Here is a 21,758-nt window from a genome sequence, read left to right on the forward strand (position 1 = left end):
TGAGTCGATGACGGTTTTTCTGGATCTAAAACCGCTGAGATCGCGACTCCAACACACGTCTTTCCCACAGATGGCGCCAATGACGAAGATGTTACTTTGACAATGTCCATATTGATGGACTTGTATCTAGGAAAGATTTCGTGTGTGTGTTGGCGAACTCGTCGGCTACCAAGGACACAGGGGACACGATTTACCCAGGTTCAGGGCCCTCGATGAGGTAATACCCCTACGTCCTGCTTGTCGGGTCTGTATTGCTGAGTCGATTACAATGGGGTGCCGCAGAGTCTAGATGCATAGAGTTGATGAGTGCTTCTAGGCGACTTCTCTCTAAGTTGGGGTCTTCTCTTGGCTCCCCCTCCTGGTCATTTATATATGCAGGAATTTAGGTCTAAGGTAGAGTCCAAGTCGGTTACAATGAGGAGATGCACTCTAATTAATCTTCCTTGTCTTGTGTTGTAAGATTTGGCATGTAGACTCCTGGAGTCGTAGTAGGCTTCCTTGTGGGCCCCCAGCTGGACTGTACCGGGTATACTCGAGTCGAGTACGTGGTTAGTCATAACCACGTCACCGATCACGTCTGATCATTAATCGAATCACCCATAATCATCGATCACATGTATCCCCTTGAAGGTTTGGCATAATTCTAGAGCATAAAAAATATATTCCACTTGAACAACAACTTTTTGGAATACAAAAATGCAAATGTTTTATCATACAAGCTGCATGTACAGCTGCAGATCAGAAAACTCATAGTCAGCATATACAAATCTTTTAGAGTTAAGTCTATATAACACCCTAAACTTTGAGAATGGGACTACTTCACCCCCTGAATTTCAAAACCGGGTACTTAACCCCCTGAACTTTGCGAAACCAGACAAAATCACCCCCTGAGACCAACCCAAACGGTTTTTGTAGGCGGTTTAGCTGTCATGGCGACTGAAAAATGCTACGCTGTCAGTTGTAGGGAAGGAATAATTGGTTTAGGCAAGAGAACCCCCCAACTTCCCCTCATCTTTCTCATTATTCATTCCCCTTTATTTTCCCCCGTCCCAATTCCATAAACTAGCTATAGTTCATCCTCAATATTGAAATTAGACAGAAACTCGAGCTCAACGCGGGTGTCGAGTGTCTAGTTGCTTAAATATTTGGACATGTTAAGCAAGCTCAGTTCATGCTATTTTAGCTTTTGGGTAAGTGTATGATATTTGTTACTTTATGGTAAGCATGCTCGTTTTGGTTTGAGATGCAACTGAAATGATGATGTTTTGCAATAAAGAAAATGCTACATCCGATTACCGCTCTAAAACTGATAGTGTGGCATTTTGCCGTGGGTGATTTATCTGGTTTTGCAAGATTCAGGAAATTAAGCACCCGATTTTCAAGAGGGGGGAAATTGAGGGGGTTTCCTGCCTAAACCTACTGATCCCTCACTAAAAATGATAGCATAGCATTTGTCAGTCGTCACGTCAGCAAAACCACTTACAAAAACCGCTTAGGTTGGTCTCAGGGGGTTATTTTACTGGTTTTGCAAAGTTCAGGGCGTAAAGTATCCGGTTTTGAAGTTCAGGGGGTAAAGCAGTCACATCCTCAAAGTTCAGGAGGTTATATGGACTTAATACAATCTTTTACTCAAACCCATCTCTAATAAAACAAAAACAATGACCATTTGAAGAGTGTTCATCCATTTCTCAAGACAAAAGAGAATCTGGTCATCTACAGGGAGGTGGGAGTCACCGGCGGCGGCAAAGATGGGCATCTTGTCAACAGATCTGGGACAGGGGGAGGAGCTCCGCGCACTGGATCTTCGTGGAAATGGGGCGGCAAGCTGGACGGTGGGCGGAGGGGGCATGCGGCAGGAGGATGAGCAGCTCGGGTGTGGACCTTGGACCGTGACAGGAGCTAGCTCCATGCCATGATAAGGACGACCTGATCTTTGGGGAGAGAGGCGTCGAGATGGGCGTGGTGACCGGAGGGAGGGAAGCTGGGCGGTGGCCGGCGGGACCTTCACCAGAGATGCTCGCCGACGGGCACACGTTGGCCTGGATGCGTGGATCTAGAGGAAGAAGGGGAGAGCGTGGTGGCGACTTGGGGAGAATAGAAAGGCAGTGTTTCTCGGTGGAGACGAGTGAACGGGGTGGCGGTTCGGGAATCCAAAGCAGAAGGGGCAATTTCATTGTTATTTCAGGAAAGAACCAGTCGAATCGGTATGAACAGTACGGAGAAGCCAGACGGAACTAAGCCAGACGGAAGCTTTCCCTTCTAAACAGCTTATAGCTTCCTGGGACCAAAAGCACTTGCACAAGCTGTCTAGAAGGGTGCCATAAGCGAAGGTTTGTTGAGAGTACCTCAGGGATATCCATCCAAAGTAGGAAGAGGCGAAGAGCATCCTCCGCCTTGCTCTTGTTGCTGGACAGGACCGTGGGTCGATTTCGGCTCTGTTTGTTTGGGCTGTGGCTGTGACAGAAGCGGCTGTGGACTGGCTGTGCTGCCAAAGCTGCTGTGCTGGGGAAGCAGCTGTGATCAAGGTTGGCTGTTTGGCAACATAGCTGTGGAGTAGCTGCGAGCTAAGGAAATACCTGAAATGTCTCTTTAATGATAAAACCAGTATAACCTGTGCACGACAACCAACACAAATACAAAAACACATTCACACACAAAAATCGCTTGCTTATCTCTTGTATGGTCCTAAAAATATCAAAAACATTTAATACTTCATATAGATAAGTGTTTTTCATATTACTAAAATATGTAGCAGTCTATCTTTGTCGGGAGATATACAGATAGTTGGCAATTCTGTCACGCATGGTGTTCATGTTGCTCTCGTCGTGTGAAATTGAAACGTCCTCGCCAAGCAAGGGCGTAGCTCGTTCTCCTCCAGGCATGTAGTTTTCATCTGCATCACATTTGTCAAACTCTTTATCGCGTAGCTTGCTATCAATGATGAAATTGTGAAGTGCCATGCAAGAATTAATAATGATCGTTTGACTCGCGATCTTGTACTGCGGCACATCCCTTAGAATGCGCCATTTCTATTTCAAGACACCAAATGAGCGCTCAATCACATTCCGAAGAGAAGAGTGAGCATGCTTGAACACCTCTAACTTCCCAGTCGGTGGACATCGATTCCGAAATTCTGGAAGATGATACGTTTGGCCTTTAAAAGGAGCTAGATATCCCTTCCGGTTTGGATAACCGGAATCAACAAGGTAGTACGTATATACCTACATCCATGGGACAAAAATTATTAGCTACACGTACATAATAAAATAATAAGTTGGTATTGCATAGGTAGTAAACATATAAATTACCTTCAGGAGGCGAGGGATAAGTACTCGCATACTTGTCCATACTATAATTAAAAATCCATGTGTCATGGGCAGACCCTTCCCAACCAGCAACAACAAAGGTAAATCTCATGTCAAAATCACATACTGCCAACACATTTTGACTTGTGTAATCATGTCGTCCTGTGTAGTTCACTGTCTGACTAGCAGGAACAATAACGGGGATGTGTGATCCGGAGGAGACGAGGATGACAAGAACGAAGGGGGCAGGCGGGCGCCGGAGAGAGATGCAGACAGCTTGGTCCGAAGAGAGAGATACAGACGTGGAGGCAGGCGGGGCGTCAGGGAGGGAGTGCGGCGGCGGGAGAACGCCGGGCCAGGAGGGCATCTGAGAAGGCCAGCGGCGGCTGGAGGGAAGGCAGGGGTGGGAGGATGCGAGGCACGTGGGGGCAGGAGGGGCGCCGGGGAAGGAGTGCGGCAGCCGGAGGGCAGGCCACGGCGGCCGGGCCGGGAGGAACGGCCAGCGGCGGCTGGAGGGCAGGCGGCGGCGCGAGACCCTGCTCCCAATGGAGATGGGATCGATGAAGGGAGAGACGGAGAGATATTTCACGGGCCAGAGATGAGAGAGAAATAACTGGCTGAATTCACTTTAGCGATGACATATGCCTGGTAATTTCTATCAACTTCCAATAGACAGCGGACTTGGGTTTTCAAGAAGCCCGAGAAGTATCTTGTGCACGTGCTTTGTCCAATATAACTAAAAGCAGTTTTGGGATTTGGTGAGAAAGTGTGATATGGACATGCTAACCATGGATACAACCATTAGAACCCTAATTGTTGGTGTATCTAATAACAATTATAATCAGGTGAATTCAATTACAAAATGTTTTCAATACGTTACTTGCAAAGAGGCGGAGCTACTATCTTGTGTAATCTTATTATGTAGGCATCTTATTGAACTTTACAAGTCCAAAGTGAAGATGAAGTGTGATAGCCTGCAAAGGGAGATTCAAAGTGAAGCCTATCAAGTCTACTTTCCAACAAATCAAACGGCACATGATTCGGAGCTTGCTAGAGAAAGATATCACGAATTAAAGTTGAATCCGATTCGGGTCCGACCTGTCAGGAGACCCGAATTTGTTTTAATCACCCAGGCCGCATCCGGAGTCCAAATCAAGCAAACAAGTACTTGTTGGAAAGGTAATTACAAGACCTTTCCAACAGATCTGGCCCCATCAATAGATTGGACTCGTGCTGACCGTGACGGAGAAAACAAGCTGACGGATCTGTTTTTCTGTTTCCTAAAGAGTTGTAGTTTGTTAGGAAAGTTAGAGATAGAGTTGGATTTCGGCCTCCTTACTCAAGGTGGACGAAAATATCTCTCCCTCCTCCTATTTATGCCCCATGAGCCCCCCTATGGAGCCTTGGGTTTTGATTAGATAAAGTTTAGCCATCTTTGCTACTTTCGTGTAATCGCGTGTGTCGGTTAGACCACCTGTTTTACCGTCGTCAAGACCAACTTATCGTCTCGTTGAGACATTGGTTTGATATAGTATATTCGCAATTTTAGATTGCATCCGCTATTTATCTTGTTTTTGCTTGTTCTTCGATTGCTTGCAGGAACAAAGACCTTCGTGGTCAGGTTGATCGTGCCCCCGCGTGATCAATAACCCTCTAGAGTTGGTGTATCGATTGCTAAGGCACTGCCTCATAGGCCGTAGTCGGATCGTCAACGTCACCTCCTACCCAAATCGAGAGTTATCAATTTCATCGAAAGATCGGGCCACCCCGACCCACATCAAAGTGGGTCCAAATTCGTTGTTTGGTTGGGCTTTAGCTTTTTTTCATTGAAAGCTGCTCTGAAAGCCCAGACAAACTGAGCCGAATATATTTCCCATAGCTACCTGTGTACACATGCCACCTAAAAAAAAAACTGTCCACACATGCAGGTAACAAGTTGGTTGGAAAAGCACATCTCGATCAGCCACCTGCAGCATGTATTTTAAAAGAAAAACGTGATGGTGTCATGGTGTGGCATCCATGGAGAGGCTTCTATCGCTCCGATGATCACGCAGCACTTGCAGCTGACCGGCCGAAGCCACCACGTTGGTTACCCGCGACATCACTAATCTATGTGAAGGATAATGGCAACACAAGTTGGGGATATCTGGTCAGATCGATGGGGGATGGTAACGATCCTTCGGAAGCCGCTGTGCAGAAAACCCGTCCATGGCCGCAAGGTTAAATAGTCTGCTTCAGGAGCAAGTGTCAAAACAATCCGGCAGTTGGACTTTTGCAGATATTCAAGATATGGCGATCAACGAGTTTAAAAGATGGGTCGTACCACAAGTACTATCCAGGCTGCGGCTACACGCAGCGCTGCGCCAGAATAATCGGGAGAATATATTTCACCAAGTTAAGTTCGATTCGCTTTGCCCTCTGTCTTTACTTGGTGAGGGGGCACCTTGTTAGATGTATTTGTGTACATGGCTCACACGGTCGTATTGGTGTATGGATAAGTTTTAAATATCGGTTTTGCTATATCTATGCACTAAGTCGTATGATTTTTAGTTAGAGATAAGTTGATTCAATGGTTTGTGCTTTAAATTCAGAATGAATTTATGAAAAGAGAAAAGGGGAATGACGTCCAGGTATACTAATCACGCGACTCTCATCTGTCAACTGAGATTTTTTTTTTTTATAACAGAGGATATTCCCCCGACTTCATTAAAGAAAACCATATTCAGTCTTACATAAATATTCCATAACACAGGTCCAACAAACTTGAGGGAAAAGCTGGACTGAAACAGCAAAGCTAACTGAACGCCTGCCCACCCAGATGGGAAAACAGCCCCCTAGCGAAGCTGTTAAAACTACAGAAGCAAACAACTCGAAGCACCCAGCAGAAAATTTCAGCAGGAGCAGTCTCCAGCGAAGGTGCGATTCAGTTCGTCAGGCGGAAGGTCAGCGGCGCCCACCCCTAATGCCTCAGCCGAGACCCGCCACAGTCGCCGAGAACACTGTCGAAGCACCTCCTTCATATCGTCTTTCTGCAATCCAGCCCAGTAATCAATCGTAGAGCAAATAGTAAACAAAACATATGACGGATCACTTGGCCATTTGTTTCGAAAGCAAGCGTCATTGCGAGTTTTCCAAATAATCCAAATGCTTGCCGTCACCCCAACAATAACTAACTTTCTTTCCCGTCTACTAAACTGCAATAACCAAACATCTAGCAAGTCCTGTACAGAGCAGGGTGTTCGATGAAAGTTAAAACAGACTGTTGCAACTCTCCAGAAATATTGAGCCAAAGAACAGGTAAAGAATAAGTGATCAATGGATTCCCGTCTTCCACAGAACAGGCAGAGATCACTGCCCTTTCCCCCGTTACTTAACACATCTCTTGTCAAAATACTACCCTTACTAACTAGCCAAACGAAAATCTTAATCTTCAGTGGTAATTTGACCTTCCAAAAAAAACCATATGGAAAGGGCACCTGGGAACGTTTCAGTGATCTATACAAAGATCCAACTGAAAATCTACCTCAGGCTTCCAGTTTCCAAAACAGCTTATCCTTTCTATCAACCAGAGTTACTAGTTCACAGCTAAGTTTCAAGGCCTCCCACTGTCGGAGAGTTTCCCCAACCAAAGACCTTCTGAATCTAATAACACCCCATCCTTCAGTAAAAACACAATGTACAGAAATATGAGCATTGAAAGTAAGACGAAAAAGTCTGGGGTACTGAAGGGCCAAGGATTTCTCCCCCCACCATTCATCTAACCAGAATCTGGTTCGTTTACCATTACCAACCAGCCTCCTACAACAGCCAAGGAAGACATCTCTAACATGCAAAATGCCAGACCAAAACCACTCATCCTTGACAGCTCATCTTTGGCTGCACTTTTTACTGAACTTTAATCTCTGTCTTGATGTAATACGATATGTTTTGATTCTCGTGATTCTGTCCATACATGTTAAAAAAAATTGACAGTAAAGAGAGATAAAATCCTATGCAATTACACGATGCAATGCTGCTACTGGGGGTGCCTATACTTGTTTCTGCTTTCTACATCTCTGCAGAGTTCAGAATAAAGGTTCTTCAGTTTCTTGCTCAAATCTGTAGGACTCGGGAATCCCCAACAATATATTACAGACACTTCTTTACGCCAATTTGTGGACATCAAGACTTCTATAGATCATGCAAAGTCCTAATTTTGGAGAAGGAGCTTCACGAGAGCTTCGCCTATGCGGATGATACGCGCTGATAAGCCGTTCCTGTCAGTGAACTGTGCCTTCGGCCATAGAAGAAATATATCAATGCACCAGCCGCTAGCCAGACAGAAACACGGATCCATGTGTGACTCCTGTGATAAAAAAATCAAGTACGGTATCCAAATTATCTTCAGAAGTTGCTAGGATCATTACTTACAAGAACCAGGTTAAGAACTCATTAGGAAATAGGCAACCCCAAAGGGTACCTAACTCCAAGTGATTTGTTTCCAATGTACTGCAAGAATGAAAGGTAAATACTGCAAGTATTCCTGGTTTCATCAAGCAAACTGCATCAAGGTTGTATACAAGCTAAATTTCTTACCCGAGGTTCATAAGAAGGTACACGTTGATGAGGATGCAACATATTGGAAGTATAGGAACAAACGGACACATGAAACCTGAGAAATAGTTAGACAATTTCAGGTTTCTTAAGATTATATAATCAGGCCATGCAAACTCGCATACCAATTTGGCGGAAAAATAATGTCGTCCAGAGCTTATACCTCCGGTTTGTCTTGAAGAGCTTTTGTCTTGTCCAATACACGAAAGTGCAATGGTAGCACCGAGCAAGAGCAAGCTACCTAAGGCACATGCCGTGCATCGTAAATAACTACAGAAAGTAGAGAAAAATCAGCATAATTATTGTCTCCCTTCTGAAAAGGCTGACAATTATTTTGGTATCCACACGTAGAACATGCTTCGCGTTACTAACTTGTCCTCGTATATAATGTTGCAATTATACTTGTAGTATTGTGACCCAGCATGCCAGCAATGACAATTCGTTTTGCATTTCACTAGCCAAATATTAGGGGTGCATGAGGCAGAAAAATGATGAAATTATCACTTACAATGGCAAAGAGGAGAAAGAAACCGCAGATGCAAAGATAATGACCCCAAAGCATACCAGTACTATGCACCTTTTGGCTTTCTGTCGCCTTACCATATTGGCAACCTCACTGGCAGTAGGTGCTTTAACTGGTTCCATAAAGGAGAAAATAAATTAGAAAAAAAAAGTAGCAACATCTTATCAGTAATTGTGAAAGGCAAGCTAGGAGGCTGTAAAACACGATGCATTGGTGACAAAAGATATCTTGCAATGCAAATTATATTTGAGGATTACAACGTAGAACAAAACAATAATGAAGAGGAGTTAATTGGTCAGGTAGCAGCAGCTCATTTGTGTAGTGGATGCAAGCTGAGAAAGGAACACAACATCGATCATGGCCAAATTAGGCATGTACAGATCATTCAATTGAGTTATAAAGTCAACTAATCGCAAAAAAGAAGATATTACCACTGCTGCTAACTCGAAATAAACACAACAGTACACAAGTGATAACTCTTTGAAACGGGTACATAAATTAAATTATTTTCATTACCATTGCCAAAAGGATCCTCCAAAATTTCCACAACTGGCTCTGAATGGTCAGTGTGTGAAGCTAGTGATTCAAGTGAACCTGGATCAGCCCCTTCCATTGGCATCTCACTTGGAGGAGCATATCTTACTATTAAAATAGAAATGGCAACCATTGTAAATGCCAATAGTGTGCCCACGCTTACCTGAACAAACAGACCAAGAAACTGTTATTACCTGGAGTAGCTCTGCACTCGGCATTTTACATGGCCAGTAACATATTACCATCCCTGCCAATTCTGACACATCCATGAAAAAAGCAAGAATGGCGGCACATATCCCAGTCAAGATTGTGCTCAAGGTTGGCACTTGAGTTCTTTGATCAACAGCTGAGAAGATTGGTGGAAGCAGTCCATCTCTTGCCATAGCCATCACAATTCTTGGCTGACCAAAGACAAAAGGAGCAACTAATCAGTTCTAGTTATTGGTGTAATTTGCGTAATCGTCTGTTCCTCAATAAAAATAAGATAACCATCTACCCTATCTAAACGTATAGATGATTTTTTTGCAAGACCCTAAGGTTTAGTAGGGTAAGAAGTCCCAGTATTATGTTTTCTAGTCAACCTACATATCCTGCACCAATTATCTAATTTCTCAAATCTCATGTACCTGAGGGAGTATAGCGCCTATCAACGATGCAATGAGAGCAAGAACAGCCCCACTGGAAATGACATACCTACATTTCAACAGAGTACAATGAAGTGGTGGTCAGAACTGGCATAAATACAAAATGTGATATAATTGTCTTAATAGCCAGGTTATTGATTCAAAGGGAAGCTGGTACTTACACTGCCCATTGCATTCCATATTGAGCAAATGCAGATGAAATAGGAGTGTCAGGATCCATTGCGTAATATGGAACCAGACCGACAATAACAACAGAAACCATCATGTAGAGGAAGCAGCATAATGACAAGGTCAGACACATTCCCCATGGAAGGTCACGTTGAGGATTCTTCACCTGGAAAGTACTTTGATGAATACAAGATAATCATGTCCTTGAGCATTAATACTTTTTTTTGCGGGGACTTGAGCATTAATACTGTCCTACACTGAAGTACCAAATTAAGAATTTAAACCATATAGGAACACAAATACTTCTTAAATGAAAGAACAAAATTAAACCTCCTCAGCTGTGCTAGCAACTGCATCAAATCCAATGTATGCAAAGAAGAGGGTTGCTGATCCAGAAAAAACTCCACTTGCACCGTTAGGGAAGTAACTATACCAACCAAGCAAATATCAGAGCCATACCAACACCACAGCGAGAATTTACACCATACGCAATTGTAGTGTGATTTATAAATTAACTTACCCTTTCGGAACATTATAACCAGGCCAGCCATTCTGGAATCCTAACCATCCTCCGGCACAAATGACAAACAGCATGATTGCGACATTTGCAATGGTGATAACGCCTTCCACAACTGAGCTCTGATTAGGACCTGATTGTACTTTAGTAACCATGGAATTTTAAGTCCAAAATAGCAAGAAATTTCATGGGATATAAGCTACATACAGTTATAGAACAAACTGAACAAGACATATTTACCTCCTTAATACCCAGACAGAGTAATGCGGTAACTATCAGGACAAGAATAGCAGCACAAGGATCAACTGCGGTATCAAGCCATTTGACATGTATTTGGGCTAGAAAGAATGGCAACTTGTCTTCGCCACCAAAAAATAGAGCCTGAGAAAAAAAAACGGTATCTGGTTATTTATAGCCTAGATATCGGAAGAGAGCTTAGTAGGGAACATAACCAAAAACAAATCGAGAAAACAAGAACATTACCAAGTTTGGTGAGATGCCACGGGCCACTGATGATCCACCAATTGTGTATTCCAGAATTAAAGCCCAACCAATCAACCAAGCGACACTGTTTAATTTGGTGACAAGAATTACAGAAGAAGTACCAACTAAGTTGGCCAAAGAGTGAAATACACCACTAGTCCATGGACTCGGAAAAAATGAACACTTTAGTCCACGAACTCGGAAAACGCACACTTAAACCCCTAAATTGTGACTACTGTGTCACTTTAGTCCAAAAACGGTTTCGGTGAGGCTTAAACACGCCACGTGGCCGCCACGTTGGATTCGGTAAGGACCACGGGCTGCTACTCGATTTTCTCAGGGGTTTTTTTCTTGCAACGGCGTGGTTCTCAGGGCCCCAAGATTCATGTCTGGGCGCGGCCGCCTTGCCCCTCGCGGGGCGGCTCGGACATGGTGATTTTGCAAAAAAAATCCTGAGAAAATCGAGTAGCAGTCCGTGGTCCTGGCTGAAGCTGACGTGGCAGCCACGTGGTGTGTTTAAGCCTCGCCGACACATTTTTGACTAAAGTGACACAGTAGTCCCAGTTTAGGGGTTTAAGTGTGCGTTTTCCGAGTTCGTGAACTAAAGTGTTCATTTTTGCCGAGTTCATGGACTAGTGGTGTATTTTACTCTTGGCCAAATATCTTGAGAGAAAAGGAACAAGAAGCTAATGGAGTTGCACATTTGTGGTAGTACCTCTCTCCAATGCAAATATAAGAATAGTGATAAGCACTTCCTGCTGAAGGGAACCGGCAAGCAAGCTCGGCATAACACAAGGCTGAAAGAGCAGCAGCAATGCCAGCTATCAGAAAAGAAATTGTCAAGGCTGGTCCTGCATGCTCACGAGCCACAGTTCCTACCAGGACATAGATGCCAGCACCAATCGTCGAGCCAACACCTAATGCCCATCAATATAACATAGTGAGATAAGAATCACATATGTTCAACTTCCAGCATCTGAAAGTAAACCACGATGGAGGCATGGTAAGTCAGTAACCCTCTGGAAATGAACTCTGAAACCAATTGCCACAGATGGATCTTTTGCTTTACAGCACTGAAATTTCCTTGATGATGGATTTTGGCATCGCAGACAATGTTCAAAACATTTTTACATTTTCTCTCTATCTCTTAATGTTTCGAGAAACCATAGCCATCTTTTGTTGAATAGATCCAGCTAGTGAATGCGACTTGGTAGCAATGTAACATGTTACCATAAACCAGTTGCAAGAATTACAGTGGTAAACTAGCTAACAGTTCATGTAAAAGCAATCCTAAGATCGCACCTACAAGTTACAAGCAATCTAGAACGCGGACATTCAGATGATGATGATCCAGGGCTAACCACGAAGGAATATTATTTCAACGATTGTTAACTATCGATACAAATTCGATCATAAGACCACACTGCGGTGATAAATCGAGCACACGCACCATGAATAATCAGAATAAATCGTATTTCAGCGGCGGCTAGACTGTCAACAAAAAGAAGAAAAAAACGCCGGCGTTCCTTGTTCTGGACAAAACAGACCGAAATACGCTAGGATGAGAAGACGACTATACCAATGGCCATGAGATGGGGAACGGAGAGCGCCTTAGCAAGGCTTCGGCCATTTCCCCCGACCGCTGCTGCACCAGCGCCAGCGCGAACGGTGGAGCTCGCCGGCTTCCGCCGGGCCAGGCACTGCAAATCCGACCAGGAGAGGCGTCGTCCCTGCTCCATGCCCGACCACCGTCCCTTCAGCGACGAGGGGCTGAAGGGAGAAGCCGAGGCCACGGAGACGAAGGGCACGAAGGGAGGATACGATGGGTATTCCCAAATCGGTGCGCTCGAATGAGACCTTGTATGTTTCGTCCCTAATGGTAATGGCGTTGACTTTTCTCGGTACTAGGATGAAGAATACGAGTAGCACTCAGCCCAAAACTCTTATGTAGTTAAAGTAAGTAGAATTTATGTACTCCCTCCCACCCATATCACTCGTCAAAATATTATATATATATCGTCAAAATATTACATATACCTCCCACCCATATCACTCGTGCAAAATATTATATATATATCATCAAAATATTACATATATATATATAAACGCTTTTTAAACATAAACACATTCGTATTTTGATAAATTTGAGACAAGTAATATGAGTCAGTTTCATTTTCCCTTCTTGCATGCGAGAACAACATTCCATTACCGAGTTCACATGCACGAGTTCCATAGCAATAGTTTCATCAATTTTGTGTTAGTCACCCACTAGCAAAAATGGGGCCCCTCCATAGTTTCACATGGAAGAACATGAGAAAGCAGCAAACTTTGTTTCCAAAATATTTCCATTCCGGTAGCTTACTGGTGAATGCCAGATAATGCTCATCCCACGTACACTCTTCTATCTCTATATCTTACGATCACAATGCCTATTATGAATCTCACGTTCTCAGCTACTAATGGTACGTAGCACTCCTATTGCCAGAAGGTGGGAAAGCCTGTCTCCTTCGTGGATTCTGGAAATCCCCCTCGTCCTCTTCGCCACCTGGTTGTTTTGAAGTTCTCCGTTTATCTCCAGAATCCTTATTGATTGCCCTGGCCACTGCATTGTCTTTTCTTCTCTCAGATTTAACCTCGCCAAATGAAATATTCTTTCTAGCTTCGGCATAATCGAAGGGCTTCAGCTGGTCGTGAAATTCAGGTTCTTCCAATGCTTTGTGGTTCTGTTGAACGTTTCTGCTCTCATTGATAGACCGGAAGCGTTGCTCATTACCAGAGGATAGCTCGCGAGGGGAGCTAGACATCTCGGTGTCTTCAGGTTCACAATGGTTCTGTCCATCTACATTGCAGTTTTCTGGAAGATGGTTATGTGTTCCAGTGTCCAACTGAATCACTTCTTCCATCTGAGAAGCAGGGTCATTACATATGCTCTCCGGTTCGGAGTACGCCAACTCTGCTACTGGAAGGCTAGTAGCCGGGGATTTCACACCACCTGAGAAATGGTGGAAAGGTAGCACCACGGATGACTTTATCTTGTCCACCTTACTCTTGCTCTGCATTTGTAACACAGCAAACAAAGTCAGGATGGATATGGACAAAAGCATTAATAGGCAAAACAAATGGGGAGAAGTGATTCCCGTTGCAAAATGTGGACAGAGAAACCGGACAAAGATGTGCATTCATAAAGCCAGTATATTCTATATATCACAGATTAGTGAATGCAAAGTTCTCACGTCACACAATGTCGCACTCAACACAAATACATGGTTCTGCCACGTTTAATCAAATTGCCACACCAAAAACATTTACTGAGCACCACATTGAACCACATAACAGCTCGATCTGAATACTAGTCATCAACCTTTCCACAACTAGGATGCACCTACCGAATTTCAGGCAGCATTTTGGTTGCAGCTAGAAAGATAAACAGTGGGTATACTAATGAGTGATCAGATGTGGGTCTGTCAATTAAGCCCCATGCAGCAATACATGTTGAATAAAGAGGAAGTGGGGAAGACTATTACCCACTTACCCCTCAACTACATGATTAAAGTGGGGGCTCTTGGTAAATCACCCATTCTCCCTGGAACACAACATTCGTGATTAATAATTTATTTACATGCACTTATTTTCCAAGGCTTGGGATATGGACGCAACAACTTTTACAAAACAATTAGTAAATTAGTTCACATCAACTATGTACTCCTAATATAAGATGTCAACATCTTTATTTATAGATTCTACAATAGGGCAAGAGAGAAGGAGATAAAGAAGAAACAAGCAATACCTGCTCACTTGAAAACCCTGGAAAAAGATTTGGCCTTCTTCCAGAAGATGATTTTCCTAACAGAGCACCAAAAGCCGTAGGTCTCTTCGATACTTGAACTTTGGCCTTTGCTACCTGCACAACAGAGCTGTTAAGATGCAAATTGCAAATACAGTAGAAGAAATGACCAACAAATACTGAAACAGTTTCTTTACTTGCTGCTGGCTGCTGTTAGTGAGTACTTCTGTATCTGCTAGTCCAGTAGGGCCGGACAAAGTTACCAAGCTCTTGGTTTCAGGCGTGATGTTACCAAGCTGCAAATTACCTAAAGAAGCTCCGCTCGTAACATTCCCGGAAGAAGCAGTAACAACATTTGTAATCACTGTGGGAACTAGAGCAGATCCATCACTCAGAACAAAATTACTTTCAATATTATCGGCGTTGACAGCAGGAATCATCTCAGTGTCTTCAGTGCTGTTCTTCGCATCTGCCACCAGTAACTGCACAAAATGATAGATTAGTATCAGGAGTCATGATTCCAGGTGAATTTTTGGTATATCTCAGAGCAAGAGTTACTTTCGACATACTGTCATAAAATTGCAACAGTAAGGTAACTAGAGATTCACAACAGATCAGTAAAGTACCTCTTCCAGCCTTCCTTTCTTTAGTTGCTCAGCTATACTTTCAAAAGCAACAGAATTTTCAATTGCATTCCTGATGATAGTAATGACATGACCAAGATGGCGCTCAAGAAATGGATTTTTTGATTTTACTGTTCTTTTTAACCTCCCAGAGGTCAAAGGCATCTGCTTTGCTGTAATCCAAATTCAAAAAATAAGTTAGCCAAGCTAACGGATGCATGTAAACGATGTATGGAAATCAGTAATACCTATCTCAAGTAGAGCCTTATTGGGTAATATATAACCAGTGCTCTCGTCCTCAGCACGAGCAACACTATCTCTCCATTGATATAGACCCTGTGATGGAAACCAATTAAACGAAGCACTTGTAACTAAGTATTATATGGCCTTAACTGGTAGTCTAGCACCCTAGCTAAGCAAAGACATATAACACAAAGCAGAACAGTTTCATTAAATAAAACTAAGATGTGACTTTCCAGTAATTTAGGACATCTAGAGTTACAGAAATCAGGGACCACCTACAACAGTAGAGTAGAAATAAGAAAGCAACCACAAAGGGCCAAACTTTGGGCTTTGAAGAACTACATGTTCATTTCCAGCAAAGCACCATCTGTCTGTCTGACTGTTGTGGACTTTGACACACAAATATGGAGTTTGAAGAACTACATGTTCATTTCCAACATGTTGTATAAATAAGAAACATCCAGTGACCAAACTTTGTGCTTTGAAGAACTACATGTTCATTTCCAGCAAAACACTGTATGCATGTATCTAGTGCTATGGAATAGCAGCTGGGAGTCCGGACAGATGGAGGTCATGTGTCCTCTAGACAATGGTACACCTCTGTTTCTTTTTACTTGTATAAATGTAGCATCCGCAGATTTCCTCAAAATACTTGTACATTTGGACTCCCAAAACCTAATTAATCTTCTCTATTAATGCGCACAGAAAAGCTAATTGGTCGTTGAATAGTATGAGGGGATTAGAACTGAATGAAAACGCATGCATGCAAAGCTAATTAGTCACTGAATTGTACGAGGTGTGCCATGCAAGTAATGAATAGCAGGAGTAAATGGCACTGTCCCCCTTGCTTTATTTGGTCTACAATTGCCATATGTACACACATTTAGAAACGGAGGGATTGAAGGGTATAATTTATTAGGAGTCCTTATTGTCAAGGGCCTAAGCATCCGCTGTATAAGCATGTCATGTATCTATGTTTGAGACAAGCAAAAAAGAACCAATCTAATTCTCTTCCAAATATGTTCTCATCTTGTCTATGTCTATCCAATCCCCCAGCAAAAAAGAACCAATCTAATTCTCTTCCAAATATTCTCATCTTGTCTATGTCTATCCAATCCCCCGCAGCCATGCCCCGTCTAGCTATCTTCAGCCTGATAGGTACCTCGTTGTCAATCAAGGTTCACAAAATGCAGAAAACTTATGAAGGGTCAATATGCCAGTATTATGCAGAACTGCAGACACTTCAAACAGAAAAAAAAGGTGCTTACAGACAGAACTGCCAGCTGCCTTGCACTCAATTCATTTTCTTTCAATCTGCAATTACATAAAAATTGACATTACAATACTTGAACATGTTTTCAGAACAAAAAAGGGTAAACCAAGAGAAATACAAACCCATGAATGTATAGGTATGATGAATCAGTCAGCAGCTCCTTCTCATATAGTTGCAAGCAAATTTCATTACTCCGCTTGCAAACCTGCAGCAATGGAAGACACATCGGCTTACTTGCTTGTATGCTCAACAATGCACACCAGTTCAATTACTGAAGTCATTAAATCAACCCATAAGTAATAAGAGTACATCGAAATAATGAGCCTGTGTTCTTCAAGCCCAGCAGGTTTACATCAATTCACAGAGCACAAATTCTGACATTCAAGCACTAAAACAATTGCAAAAACTAAGGGGAATCAGGTGCTGCATAGAAGTTGTTGCTGACTGAGGCAACTGAACAATACAGTCAAAAAATCTTGACCATCAGTCAAACAAACATGGCTAGTGAACAAAAACAAAAATATACCTCCAAAAGAAGATCATTTTCATCTGAAGACTCGTTCACCAATCTCAAACGCATTAAGTCATATATGTACAGCAGATAGTGTGTATCTTCTCTAGCATACCTGCACAGAATAATCACAATCAGACACACTTGGTGGACATGATTAGCAAGAGCAGAGTTCAGAAGAAAATAAAGAACAAAATTTGGCAATCGAAAAGGAATTTGAGGCACTGTACTTGGTCATTTCATCAGGAAGTGGCCTCAATCTCCAATCTGCACTCTGGTATCTGCAAGAAATGTATGTCTCAGTCATGTTCCTCAAAATAGTCATGACAATTGACAACGCAAATAAGCAAAATGTGCAGTAGGATGTGTGCAGCAGGTAAAGAGGAATTAGTATGTACTCTTTGTTTGCTACCACTCCACAGAAATGATGCAAAAGATGCTCCAGGCTGTTGCGGTCCATCTGTAAGATTCTTGAAGCCTGTTTGCAGTTAGAACAGAATATCAATCTTCAGTTAACGGAACATCAAAACGATGATTTTACCTAAAGAATTAAACATAAAGAAAAACAGAAAGTAACTGAACTGTTTTACTGGTTTCAGATGATGGAAATTGAGGAGGACCACGGGCCTGATAAGGATTCTATAAAAAATTATAACTGAACTGGGATTTATACCTGGCCTGTGTCGAAAAGGTTGCATACATATATTCCAAAATCTCGTTGCAACCATATTATATCACGACCTGCGCCATGCATTACCTATTTTGCCATGAGAACAATGAGAAACTGGCTTTGGGCAATAAATAGCAAGAACACAGATGTAGGGAAAGAGCAAGATGTACCTTTTTCTTAGTTGGATCTTGAAAAACTTCTCTTAAGTTCTCACCAAGATATTTGCGGAGCTTAAGAGTGTCCACAATAAAGTCCTCAGTTCTTGTTGAAATCTGCATCAGGCACGTGAGACCCTGAAAAGACCTATAGTGGTTGTGTTCCAAATCAACCTGAAAACAGTCAGATTAAAAACTGATCAGTACCCAGACACCTAAAAGAATCTATTACAATTTTACACACACTGCAAATAAATAGCAATAGTAAGTAGCACAAAAAAAGGATAGCGCTGCCCACATTTTGTGTAACCTATGATGTAAATTGTGATTAGTCCTCTTGGAAATATCCAATGAAAATGGGAAAATAATGCTAACTACTCCCTCCATTCCATTATACTAGGCGATCTATTCAGTAATTCAGAATGTTAGTTAGAAATATAACGCCCAGGGTATAACGGTTCCGAGGGAGTATATTTTGGTAGTGAGGAGGTAGGAACAGCTATTGGCAATAAAGGAGGAGTTGACAAGACAAGAAAGATAGTGCTAAGTAATGAAACCTAACTGCTCCATGCAAATTTTAAAGGTGCTGCTATGTGTAAGCCCTAATATTGAGGCTGTACCAGTATGGCATAACTATTAGTAGGATCCATCAGATTCACCACCAAGGTCTTATGATTATGTGCAGAGAATGGTTATTGGTTACACTTTAGCAAATCAACTTAAGTTCATAACTAACTACCATCATCAAACAGTTCATATGTAGTGTGAACATCTTCAGATTTGGCCAAAATGGTAAACTGACAAAGAGGAAGAGCTGTATTTGCAGCATGCCATATGAATATAACTATTTAATATTTGCAGCATGGTATACAAATATGATTATTGAACTTCCCATGTACGCACTTTAACAACTCTAAAGGGGACAAAGACTCAATTTCCCATACAGATTTAGCACTGGAGTCTAGCACACAGCACACTTACAATTGCAACTGTGATGTTCACAATGGTACTATCAGTTGTTGATATCAGCAAAGAAATTAACATTTCAAATAATTTCGAACAAAACAAAAAGTAGTCCCAAAGTATATTGCACCTCAAATTGTTTATAGATAGGCATAACCAAGAAGAATATTTTAGTTGTATGAAGTGGAAACAAGAAAATCTTGAATTACTAATAGTACAGCTACTTACAGCAAACTCAGTTGCACTTTTCAGCTTCGTCGCCAGCACCTCCAAGGTTTTCCGGTCTTCGACAAATGTAAAAGGGGTGTCATCTAAAGCAGGTGGTTTTAATGGCTCACTTTCAGGAACACGTCTGTCAAATAGTTGCTCCATAGGGAGTTTTTCCTGCAACGAGACAACCATGTCACACCACATTTTGCAGTTTGCTCACATGCAAGTCAATTTGTCTTGCACATTTGACATAGTCATGCAGACTAAGAAAATGGCACCCCTAAACGATTTGTGTAACAGTAATAATGACATCAAATTAACAACACTGCTGAAAAGGCATTTTCTGCTCTTCCATTCCAGAGTACTCAGGTAATTTTCTTTTCCTAGTTTCATTCATACAATTTATTATCACATCAAGAATGACCATTTCGATGGCTATGTACCAACAGCTTCTATTTAAATAATTAGACAACTCATCAACAGTCTTCCTAATTCTATAAATTCTCTACTTACTTCGGTAGGAAATAATTACTGGCATCTTCCATGCATCATTTTCATAAATTTCTAATCAAATTAATGTGTGCAAAAAGCACTAACCAGTGGGTGTATGGCACGGCAACCATCATCGCTCCGCTCAAGGAAAGCATGCGCAAACGGCTTGCTCGTATTATCCACCACAATGCGGTACAAGTCCTGCGGCCGTGCGATGCTGGGGATGTGGAAGGGAACCTTTGCCTTTGTCCCCGATGCTGCAGCCTTGTCCATGGTAGCCATCTTCACAGAACCAGAAGCCCCAAAGGTCTGACCTCTACCAATTTCTTCCTCCCCCATGCCCATCTTCTTCTTCTTCTTGCCGTAAACAACCTGGAACCCATCCCCTGATATCTCCTGCGGCGCGTCCTTCCGGCCTTCGGCCTCCTCCTTCTCCCGCCGCGCCTTGAACTCGTCGGCGGAAGAGCCAAACATCTCGAGCAGGTCGTCGTTGCGGGCGACGAGCCAGTCGTAGGCCTCGTCGAGGTCCTCCTGGGGGAACGGCGTCTCCTGCTGCTTCGGGAGGAGAGGGGACTCGCCGAGGATGCCCAGGGAGGACTCGGCTTTGGTGGCGGCGGCGCCAACGGGGGACTTGAACGAGGGAAAGTTGTTGTAGAAATGGAAGTCGCGGGCGAGCGGGATCGCGCGGGAGCGGGCGGAGAGGCGCGCGGCGGCGGCGGCGAGGGGTCCCGAAGAGGACTCGATGGCCGCTGCAGACTTGTTCTGTTTCCACAGCGGCGGCGGCGGCGGCGGCGGGGCCTCGTCCGCTTCCATCGAGAATTTGGGTGGGGAAGTGGCGGTTTAGGGTTTATGGGAGAAGAAGAAGACGGGAGCGGCCTGTAACATGTGAATCGACCTAATTTTATTTATTTTAGTTACTTTCGTTTTTTGCTTGGTTTTAGGGTTCGATAACAGAAATATCTGTTTGCTTTTGTGCAAAGGTGGAAATAGCGCACGGTGATGTTTAAATTTTGAGCTCGTTTTACTCCAGAAAAATGTAGATTCGCGGATATAACGTCCTTCGTCAAGGTTAGGTGGGCTGTAGACGATATCACAAGAACAACGCACTCTTTGATTCAAAGGATATTTTGAGGATTTAGATTATTTTTTTCCCTAAGTGAATCGTTTCATTCAAATGATTGCAAATGATATACAATTTTTCTTAATATTTTTAATACTCCCTATTCTTAAATGTAAGAAGTTATGGGTTTGTTATAAGTCAAACTTCTTAAAATTTGACTAAATTTATAGAAAAAATTGCAAAAATCTACAATTCTAAAATAGTTTTATTAAATCTATCATGATATTTTTTATAGTATACTTATTCCATACTTTGAATTTGACTTAGACAAAGTTAGAACTTCTTATATTTAGGAACAAACGTAGTACATTTTTTTAAATAAAAAATACATGCACTCCAACATCTTGGTAAGAATCCAATGTTTTTCTGTGCCCAATAAAACATCATTTGAATCGTGTAGTATTAAAGATCGCATGTCACTTGATCCTGCATGAATATTACATTGCTAGTCGCTATTCTGACACTTGTATTGCATGATCAATGTATCGAATATACATGCAAGTATACAATAATTGACCAAGATAAAAGGTTAAGAGCATCTTTGAATCATATTTGATTCAAATGATTCCGGAAACAAAGGAACTACTCCCTCCGTCCAGCGTTTATAGGCATTTTATTCAAATCACACGGTCCCTTTCAAGCAAGTGTGCAACAGCTTTTCTCTATATAGTCCCAAGAATGCCTTAACCATCTACATGTGATTTAATGCCTCTGCCACAATAATATTGAAAGGATGTCCATGCAACCAGCACCGTCCAATCCTGAAAAGAAGCCAAGAAATAAAGCTTATTTGGCTCATGCATCTATAAGCAGGGAGTGACGGAGTTGGAATTTTTATTTAGGGTGGGGCAAATGGGCCTTTTGAACATTTTTTCGGGGTTTTGGGATTTTTTGTATTATTAATAATATATATACATGTAAAAAAAAATACGGTGGGGTGGGCCTTG

At 42.4% G+C, this 21,758-nt stretch overlaps 2 protein-coding genes across 3 annotated transcripts; both read right to left on the bottom strand.

Moving 5' to 3' along the window:
• Positions 1 to 7,145: 7,145 nt before the first annotated feature.
• On the bottom strand, positions 7,146 to 12,681 carry LOC100845503 (cationic amino acid transporter 3, mitochondrial). 2 transcript variants are annotated; one of them, XM_010236452.3, is made up of 15 exons: positions 12,347 to 12,471; positions 11,647 to 11,743; positions 11,483 to 11,564; positions 10,768 to 10,852; positions 10,525 to 10,665; positions 10,288 to 10,406; positions 10,098 to 10,194; positions 9,761 to 9,933; positions 9,582 to 9,648; positions 9,198 to 9,356; positions 8,938 to 9,118; positions 8,407 to 8,533; positions 8,062 to 8,168; positions 7,881 to 7,956; positions 7,146 to 7,650 (listed from the first exon to the last, which is right to left on the bottom strand). In XM_010236452.3, exons 2-15 carry the CDS (start codon positions 11,693 to 11,695, stop codon positions 7,530 to 7,532), a joined length of 1,584 nt encoding a protein of 527 aa, XP_010234754.1. In that variant the 5' UTR covers positions 11,696 to 11,743; positions 12,347 to 12,471; the 3' UTR covers positions 7,146 to 7,529. The 2 variants fall into 2 exon arrangements, with proteins under 2 accessions (XP_010234754.1, XP_003571806.1); XM_003571758.4 differs by having other exon boundaries at positions 11,483 to 11,684; positions 12,347 to 12,681.
• Positions 12,682 to 12,927: 246 nt separating this feature from the next.
• LOC100833602 (protein RRP6-like 1) lies at positions 12,928 to 20,541 on the bottom strand. The gene is made up of 14 exons (XM_003573904.4): positions 19,797 to 20,541; positions 19,218 to 19,373; positions 18,042 to 18,200; positions 17,875 to 17,958; positions 17,600 to 17,679; positions 17,432 to 17,482; positions 17,217 to 17,316; positions 16,813 to 16,895; positions 16,686 to 16,731; positions 15,423 to 15,510; positions 15,178 to 15,347; positions 14,749 to 15,033; positions 14,555 to 14,668; positions 12,928 to 13,820 (listed from the first exon to the last, which is right to left on the bottom strand). The coding sequence occupies exons 1-14, from the start codon at positions 20,502 to 20,504 to the stop codon at positions 13,224 to 13,226; spliced, it is 2,721 nt and encodes a 906-aa protein (XP_003573952.1). The 5' UTR covers positions 20,505 to 20,541; the 3' UTR covers positions 12,928 to 13,223.
• Positions 20,542 to 21,758: the final 1,217 nt, after the last annotated feature.

This window comes from Brachypodium distachyon, chromosome 3 (assembly GCF_000005505.3).
Source record: "Brachypodium distachyon strain Bd21 chromosome 3, Brachypodium_distachyon_v3.0, whole genome shotgun sequence".
NCBI lineage: Eukaryota > Viridiplantae > Streptophyta > Magnoliopsida > Poales > Poaceae > Brachypodium > Brachypodium distachyon.

What these genes read in the sequence shown, in the direction of transcription:
- LOC100845503 (XM_003571758.4), bottom strand. Translation starts at nt 12,506, where the DNA reads ATGGAGCAGGGACGACGCCTCTCCTGGTCGGATTTGCAGTGCCTGGCC. An exon ending in TCCCCATCTCATGGCCATTG is followed by an intron (nt 11,685 to 12,346) that starts GTATAGTCGTCT and finishes GATGGGCATTAG; the next exon opens with GTGTTGGCTCGACGATTGGT. An exon ending in TTGCTAGCACAGCTGAGGAG is followed by an intron (nt 9,934 to 10,097) that starts GTTTAATTTTGT and finishes AGTACTTTCCAG; the next exon opens with GTGAAGAATCCTCAACGTGA.
- LOC100833602 (XM_003573904.4), bottom strand. Translation starts at nt 20,504, where the DNA reads ATGGAAGCGGACGAGGCCCCGCCGCCGCCGCCGCCGCCGCTGTGGAAA. An exon ending in AAAGTGCAACTGAGTTTGCT is followed by an intron (nt 18,201 to 19,217) that starts GTAAGTAGCTGT and finishes GACTGTTTTCAG; the next exon opens with GTTGATTTGGAACACAACCA. An exon ending in TCATACCTATACATTCATGG is followed by an intron (nt 16,732 to 16,812) that starts GTTTGTATTTCT and finishes ATGTAATTGCAG; the next exon opens with ATTGAAAGAAAATGAATTGA.